The 8,323-nt window shown below is 40.3% G+C and overlaps 2 protein-coding genes across 2 annotated transcripts; both read right to left on the bottom strand.

Annotated features, from left to right (window-relative positions):
• Window positions 1–750: 750 nt before the first annotated feature.
• On the bottom strand, window positions 751–4,195 carry LOC107048594. The gene is made up of 2 exons (XM_015271832.1): window positions 3,466–4,195; window positions 751–2,087 (listed from the first exon to the last, which is right to left on the bottom strand). Exons 1-2 carry the CDS (start codon window positions 4,106–4,108, stop codon window positions 823–825), a joined length of 1,908 nt encoding a protein of 635 aa, XP_015127318.1. The 5' UTR covers window positions 4,109–4,195; the 3' UTR covers window positions 751–822.
• Window positions 4,196–5,154: 959 nt separating this feature from the next.
• Window positions 5,155–8,143, bottom strand: LOC107048597 (venom serine carboxypeptidase). The gene is made up of 2 exons (XM_015271835.1): window positions 7,794–8,143; window positions 5,155–6,361 (listed from the first exon to the last, which is right to left on the bottom strand). The coding sequence occupies exons 1-2, from the start codon at window positions 8,085–8,087 to the stop codon at window positions 5,237–5,239; spliced, it is 1,419 nt and encodes a 472-aa protein (XP_015127321.1). The 5' UTR covers window positions 8,088–8,143; the 3' UTR covers window positions 5,155–5,236.
• Between the last annotated feature and the right edge of the window lie 180 nt (window positions 8,144–8,323).

The raw sequence follows: 8,323 nt of genomic DNA, 5'->3' as shown, positions 1-8,323 counted from the left end.
TGGATATCGAGAAATTAAATAAACAAAATCAGTCTTATACACGGCCTCTTATGGAGTTTTGATTAAATTGAACGTTTCAACCCCCTAGGAACTCAAGAAAAATTTGAAAAAATTTGAAGATATGGGGAATGATGTGTTCAATATGATGGCGACAAAAAACAATGGGGTACCGGGGTGAATAAGAGAGATATTTTAACCCGCCGTACCCATTTGATCTCATTCTTTCTCGAGGTTCGTCACGCGAAATAGAGGATTTTCCGCATTCATTTTCTCGATGTCTAGTTCCGGTTGCGGGTTTGAAATTTGGTCGGATTGATCAATACATATTTCTCCAATGATGGAGAGAAAGAAAAAATTTTTTTTGAATCTTTTTTCAAATTCACTTGGCACCCTTAAGTTTACGAGACGAGACAGATATCGGGACAAACATTTGAAAAACAGAAAATACTAAAACTCAGACTGATGGATTGTTCCAAGTTCGTGACGATATGCACCGATCCAATGTCCTTCGAGATTACGTCGATTCCTAAACTTTCGATTTTTTTTAGACCGCGATGATCTTTCCAAAATAATTCTCGTCTAGCCTCGACGGCATCACTATCAATGTATTATTTAAAGAACGGTTGAGTCTACACAGATCAGACCTGAATTGGACTCCGACGCGTACAAAAGTCGTAAACTGTATCTAATCAGTCAGATAACACAGTAATTATAATCAACTAATAAATTCTCACATTTAAATGCCGATAAACCATTGGTAGGATTTATTCCTTCAAGCCTAGAACCTACTATAATTATAAATACCCCCCACGCTGGGTACAACTAGATTTCCATATTGATTGTGACCTGTACATCGACCTTACTCTTCCTGCCCCCTCCAAATATACTTCCAATTCTGCCAAGATCACCAACTTCATAAAGTTGATCAAATTTGTTGACAAGCCTATGAAAACTATTCAGAGCAGAAGTTGCAGTCTCCGCATGGGCATCAGACCCCCTATACTTATGATCATCCTGATTCAGAGTGACTCCTTGCTGAATGATGATGACATCAGGAGTTTGATGCTCTTCTCTAGGAGTACTCAAACCAGTCATCTCCAGGACAAGAGGACTCTCGCTCATTTGATAGTTCTCCTCAGGTCTAGAAGTACTCAAACGAGTCGTGTCCGGAGCAAGAGAAGTCTCACTCATATGATAATTGTCAACATCGGGTGCTTCAACACTGCCCATCCAAAAGAGTTCCTCAACCTGACCCGCCTCATAATTCCCATCGAGTTGATCATCACCAATGACGACGGCTTGACTAACCATCTGTCCTCCGGTTGAAATCACCTGCATCTTTCCTTCGTCATCCTTCACCTGCAAGACACCATTCATTTCGCTTGTCTGGAGACTTGATCCTGAAGAGCCCTCGGCAACTGCAAGGACCTTATCAACTTGATTGCTTTGGTAAGTGGCTTGCACGTCACCATTATCGAAAAGTCCGTGAACCGCATCGATTTCATTGACCCCCACGGCAACCCCTCGTTCTCCGTCGTCAAGCATCACAGATTTGCCAGCCTGGTTGATCTTATGGACATCATCGATGCCGTCAGGAGTAGAAGTACCAAACAACTCATCAGCGTTATTCAGATCAAAGTTGGCTGTGAGCAGCCCATCGGTGATGGTGAGCGAATGATCTGTTCCGTTCCCTTCATAGGCTCCAACAGTGCCGTCTTGATCTTTGAATCCAAAAATATCATTCATGTCTTTGGTGCTCAACGAGACTCCGATGTCTCCGTCTTTCAAATTGATGTTATGCGCAGTGTCGTCGATTAACAGAACATCTTTGTTTCCTTTGTCATCGATTGAATTATAGAGTCCGTTCGTCTTGTCGACGCCGACCGACGCCTGAACGCCATTATTATTAATTCTAATCGTGTTCTGAGTGCCATCCAGAGCAAGAGTTTCGGTAACTTTGTCCGTATAACCGAAACCTGTAAGACTGGACTGTTTGGTGTCTTTCTCAACGCCTTGCTCGTCCCGGACAAGATTATGTTGGTCGATGTTATTGAGTTGGTAGAATGATTCAACATCGTCGGGTGTGCCTGCAAGGTTGTATGTTAAGTCAATATAGGAGAACCCAACCCGACATCTATATTTTGTCATTGTTTTTATGACAAAGAATATTGTGCGTCACACGGCCGAAATAATACATTTCAGGGCGAGTGCCATAGGGGCTTTTACTCGCTTGGGGTTGGCGTCCGAGTCGAAAGCGAGGACTGGCCAACCACGCGAGGAAAAAAACCCCATGGGACTAGTCGGGAACGATATTTTTCCGTAGTGGTTTTCACTTTTACGAGCTTGGAGAAGGGCCAATACCAATCCCGGACGAGGAAAAGTGTTATTCGATTGTATGAGCTAGAAAAGTCTTGGCAAGGGTCAAAGAACACTTTTCTCTTGAGTATCGATCTCTATTTTTCATCACGACCTTACGCACACGTGGTGAAAAGTGAATTTCGAGAGCGTAAAACAACCGCTTTACGTAGACTGAACCTTTTCGAAAAGTGCACGTTTCAGGCAGGTATACCAAATAGTAGGGGAGGGTAGGGCGAAATAGATCAGGCGGGCAAAATGGACCCCTAGAGCAAAATGAACTCCCTTATTTTTTCATTTATGAAATTCTTCGAAATTTTAGTGAACCTGTTTCTTCGCGATAGTACCGGAGAGTGGATTCAGTGTCAGATATGCCTAAGATGGATTTATTATGTTTGTGGATTAATCCAGACGATGTTAAATTCGAGTGTGACGCTTACGCATAATGCTTAACATAAAAGAATTTGTTATATGAAAATGCGTGCAATTATTGACTTGTTAATTTGATTACTATGTTATTTTTACGTACTTTTTAGATGAAAAAAATCTTGCTGCGAGTTTGCAAAGACGAAAATATGCTTTCCCCAATTTCTGAAATTTCCATTCAACGGAATTACTATGGAAATTACAATTGTTCCTAATCACACTTCTGTTGATTCTCATTGTTTTCCACAGTATTTATCGTATTTATTTCCACAATAAATGACAAATAATTGATAAAATTATTATGAAAGAAAACGCTCAATTTTTTGCAGGGGTCCATTTTGCCCTCCCCTCCCCAACTATTGCTTATCTCCAGACATTATTTTCCACTGCTCCTGCTTAAGCTCACTTTTTTGTTCATAATCTCTATTGTACTTTGTTTAACTTTCTAAACAATAAACTCCATATCTTACTATCTTATCTTATCTCCCCTATATTATCGCACGTCTGTAAATCAACAACTTGGAACAGAACCTGTATAAAGTACCGGTTTCCAAGCTGGCGTACGACAAATCCCATTTTACAGGTGAAAAAAAAATGCCACTCTATACTAACGGAACCCTAGCTGGTGGCAAGCAACGGAAGCAATCACTTCCTAGTTGCAGATGATTCTGGCTAATTACTCACCTGCCATATACACCAGATCCGTTTCACTCTTCCCATTCACCTCGAGCCCATCTTTATTTTCAACTTGGTGAAGGCCATGGTCCTCAGCTACGAAGAAAGTGTGATCGACGCCATCAGGATTCGATATCTGTTCTCCGGTATTGGATTTGCTCGTCCCGACCATCTCCCTTTCTCCCTGAGGATTATCCACTGCGAAGACTGTCTCCGTCTCATCTTTCACGTAGACGTCGTTTACACCGCCCTGGCCTTGGCCTTGAGCGTAGTCATGAACTTGGTTGACCTGGGTCACTGCCCGTTCGTCAGCATGTTTAAACCCGTAGGTTTGATTGACTTCGTCGATGACTTCATTAGCTGATGGAGATGTCTTTGAGGTGAAGCTCTGATCGATTTGGTTCATGATTTCGCTGTCGCCGGCGGTCAGGACAGTCTTGTCACTGTTGGAGACGGTATGGGTCTGTTCAACCTCTGGGCGAGCGGTAGACATTGCGTGTAGCAAGAGAGGAGAACTGTTTCCATCAGTGCTGACGCGTTGGTGACTGGCTGATGGGTTGCTGGGTGCTAAATCATTTTGGCGAATCACTGCCGCTGATGAGAGCTGCACTGCAACGATTGCCAATGTGGCGCTCAAGATCGGTAAGTACATCTTCACAAAGGTTCGGAGAAAAACAGACTTTTTAGGGACTTGGGTGAAACTCGAGGTACAACGGCGACAATTTGCTATTGACGTCCACTGTTGATAGCAAGTGAATGTGAATTAGTCACCTAATTCGTACCCACTGGTTATTTCTGTTATCATAATTGTTCGCGGGGTTCAAACGGGTATTGGAAGTGCTGCGCAATTGTAGAAATGTTCTGTTTCTGAAGAATTCTAGGTAAACATAGCGAGAGTTCTATTTATGTACACCCGGAGTAAAAAATGTCTAAATGAAAACGATGAAAAGATGAAACTTCTTCAGGTGACACTCCTGCACTCGGACCTCATTAGACAAATATGAATATTGTTGAGAAAACGTTCACATAAAATGTAAAAAACTATTTATTTCATCTTTTATTTGCGTTTAGTCTAGTAAAATCGATATGGACAATTTAAATTAATTTGAACTCCCCTAGAAGAATTGTATTCCAGAAATATCAAAAAGGTTTTTCATACTTCGTATTTTTCCATTTTCATGTCCACTTGACTCTAAATTTCAATGTTTCAAAATTATATTCATTAAACAGAAGTATTTTTGTCTTTACATAGTTAATTCAACAATCAACAGTGACTAGATTAGGTAGTTTACATAAATGTGTCTGTTTCAGAAAAGGAACCACAGTTCGATACATCTCGTACGTTAATCTACACTGATATTCGTATTCAACGAATTAATATTGTGAAGAAATTATTTACTAGTCTACTGTCTGCATATCCCTTATCAATTGATTCGATGTGTCTAGTTTATTGTCTAGATTTAATTTGAGAAGTAGAAGTTGAGGGTCCACGATCTCCCACATATCCACGGTAGAAATTACCTTCAATCCACGGGAAAACGTCCCGTATACCCACGGTCAAAGTTACTGTGGAGCGTGTAAATACACTGCTTTCCTGAAATTGAATCATCCATTCTGCCCTGTCCTTCCGTCAACTCCTAATTTAAGACATTCTCCTTCTCCCGTCAATTTCAACATGAAACAATTGACATCACTATATTACTCATTCAAATGGATTTTTATTCATTAATATCGAAGCATTACACATTTTTATAATTGTTATTATGTTTATAGACAGTCTCTAAACAATACTTTCTCCCCCCGTAAATTTAATGATTAAATCCAGAATCCACGTCGATCGTTCTTTGATAACAAACCCTCCAGAATTTTGTACCTTCACCGTCGCCAATTTCCGAGCCCTCTTGACATACCCCGCTACCTCGCCATCCACCACCCACTGCTTGACAGTGGCACGCCTGAGGTCATTCTTTCCACCCCAATTCAGATTCATCAAAGACCTTTCAAAGTCAATAGCAGGCGCCACCGCATCCAGCTCCCCATTAACAATCAGAATCCTGTAATTCTCCAGAAGAATAGCGAAGACATTCCCGAGTGAACGCGTCATGTCCACCTTCAAGAACTCTTTCACCCTATCTGAATTCACAACGAAGGTTCTGTTACCAACATGAATCGCATGTTTCACCTCCTGATCCTCCATAAATTGGGAGAGAACTTCTGAATGATTCGTTTCCGAATTTTTTTCTGTTTTCTCAGGAGTAAGTAACGGAGGAAGATCAGCGATGAATTTGGTGGTCTCACTGACCATTGAAAACACGTCATTCAAATCGATTGAATTCGGTTTATCAATGAAACCTTTCATTTTTCTCTCGTACTTCAAGAATTGCGTTATAGTTTTGAAATCGAGGAAGTTGTTGGGTTGAAAGACGTGAGACGGCGGAGGTTCTACAGCCTTCGCGGATTTATCCACCGGATCCAGGGCACCGCTGAAGATAGCGAGACCCTGAAGGTTCATCGGATTATCTACGGCAGGGTTCAATGCGTGAATGGCGTATCCCAAAGCCGTCGCGAATTTTCCACCGAAGGATTCTCCAGCGATGTACAAATCGTTGGTTCTGAGCTCAGGGAATAGCTGGAAGAACTGCACTAGGGCTTGGTAAAGGTACAGGCCTACCGATAATTGATTGTCTGCGTAGCCATCATCATGATCGGTGAAGCTGTAGCCGGTTCCCATGGGGCTGTCTATGTAGAGCATGTTCAGGGGGCCAGCCCAGGAATCTTCCCGGTTTTCGAGGGTTTGGCCCTTCGTGATGCGGAAGGGACCGTTCTCAGAGAAGAGACCCAGGAGGGAACTCTCGCCTGGACCTCCTTGGAGCCAGATGACAATTGGAGCGGTTTTCGAAATCATCTAGAATTTTTTTTTATGTGAGGTATTCCATGTGGAATGAGTCAACGGCCGACGCTCATCCTTTTGGAAATTGATCTCGATTTTTTCTATGATTGAGGGGCTAGAAAAACCGTTTCTCAATTTTTTTCAGATTTTTTCGACAGGTCATTTAGGACATATGATTTTTTTTTTTCGTTTTTTTCAATAACTCGGGTTCTATTCAGCCGATTTTTATTTATGATGACCCAAAATTTTCCATTTTCTACCATCTATAAGACGATTTTGGGTGATTTTTTTTTCAATCTCTAGGTGCTCATAATATCGAATTAAAAAAAAATTGAAAAACTTGAATTTTCAAAATTGTCACCTGTTATTTTTCTCATATTTTTTCAGTAACTCTTATAATCAAAATAAGTATTTTGAGCCGTCCTACAACTTGGATTTCGTCCGGGTTCTATTTTATTTTCATTTGGTTCTTCTCTAAATTCCGCGAATCCGGTCAGAACACCCCAAAGCGACTACGTTTATGCATCCAAAAAATATGTATTAGCTATGCATTCATACAAGTATACATTTAAATTCACTTCATACTGTTTATAATCAAAGTCAATCAACACCATTTTGGGATATTTGACCGAATCCGTGGAATTTCTGGAAGAAAAAATTGAAAATAAAATGGATCTTGTTTTGCTGGTATGGAAAATTTTACTAAACAGGAGGATAATTTTTGCATCCATAGATGGATTTTTTTACCGAGAAAATCGTAAGATATTCATTAAAAACCGGTATTTTCACGGAATTACAGTTCGCTCCACGATCTCCCATTCGTATAGTAAAATTTGTCACGATTTTCGAAGTAATTTTTATCCGATTTTTCTGTCCGTGTAGAAATAAAATTGTCAAAGTACTTTGATATCCTTAACTCGTGATTTAATTAGGAGTTAAATTAACTTTAACCGAGGTCTACACGTATAAAAAAATCGTATAGAAATTTTCTATACGGATTGCGTATAGAATTTCCATAGGATTTTCGTATATGATATTCGGATATTTCTATACGGATATGTTTATACAAATTATTTCTATCGATTTCTATAGGTTTGATCCTATACGACCCACTGCCACATGTATAGAAACATTTCGTATGAAATTTCGACATTTCTCAACGTCTTTCTCTGGAGCGTCTAGACATCGTTCGTATGAAAACAAAAATTTATGTAAAAATTTATGTATAGAAATAATTCGTATAGAAATATTCGAATATCATATACGAAAATCCCATTGAATTTCTATACGCAATCCGTACAGAAAATTTCTATACGACTTTTTTCATACGTGTAACCGTGGTTAACTAAACCAAAAACTGGCCCTCAGAATTTCACCCCCTTCCATTCCTCCCGAGATCAAACAGGAGTTTTGGGATGCCCTGTATACATATCTATTGGCTATTTACCTGTGCAGGGAAAAACCAGAAGAACAAATTGGAATTGTACTCCTTATTGACAGTGAAGAATCCACTGTAGCTGACCAAATCCCTGAGCCCTTCATGTTCGACAATCGATTTTCTCCTTGCCTCATCAATACTCCCACTCTCGATCAGCGGCGTTAAGAAAAGGGGATGAAGATCATTCTCCCCTTCAACCTTTTCATAATCACGTCCAGACGTGATGTCGAGATTGTATCCACTGTAATAGACAGTGGCAATGATGGACGAAAGGACAAGGCTCGTGAGGACGGTGAAACCCATTTTTGAAACAATACACAACTGACGGTTTTGTTTAACGCCTCTGAGCTTCGTATTTCGCGAGGATACCGCCCGCGAATTGATAAGGCATTGTCAACTTATCGAGGAATTGCCTCGGCAGTGAAACATCGCCTTATGCTTAGTCAACGTTCCATTACACGGGACATAAAAATGAATAAATAAATATGAGAGAGATTATCAGGGCTGACTTGGAGTAAAAAATTAGCTTAAAAATTCAA

The sequence above is a fragment of the Diachasma alloeum genome, unplaced genomic scaffold (assembly GCF_001412515.2).
Source record: "Diachasma alloeum isolate Michigan unplaced genomic scaffold, Dall2.0 Dall_scaffold_00195, whole genome shotgun sequence".
NCBI lineage: Eukaryota > Metazoa > Arthropoda > Insecta > Hymenoptera > Braconidae > Diachasma > Diachasma alloeum.
This window is presented reverse-complemented; position numbering and strand designations above follow the sequence as displayed.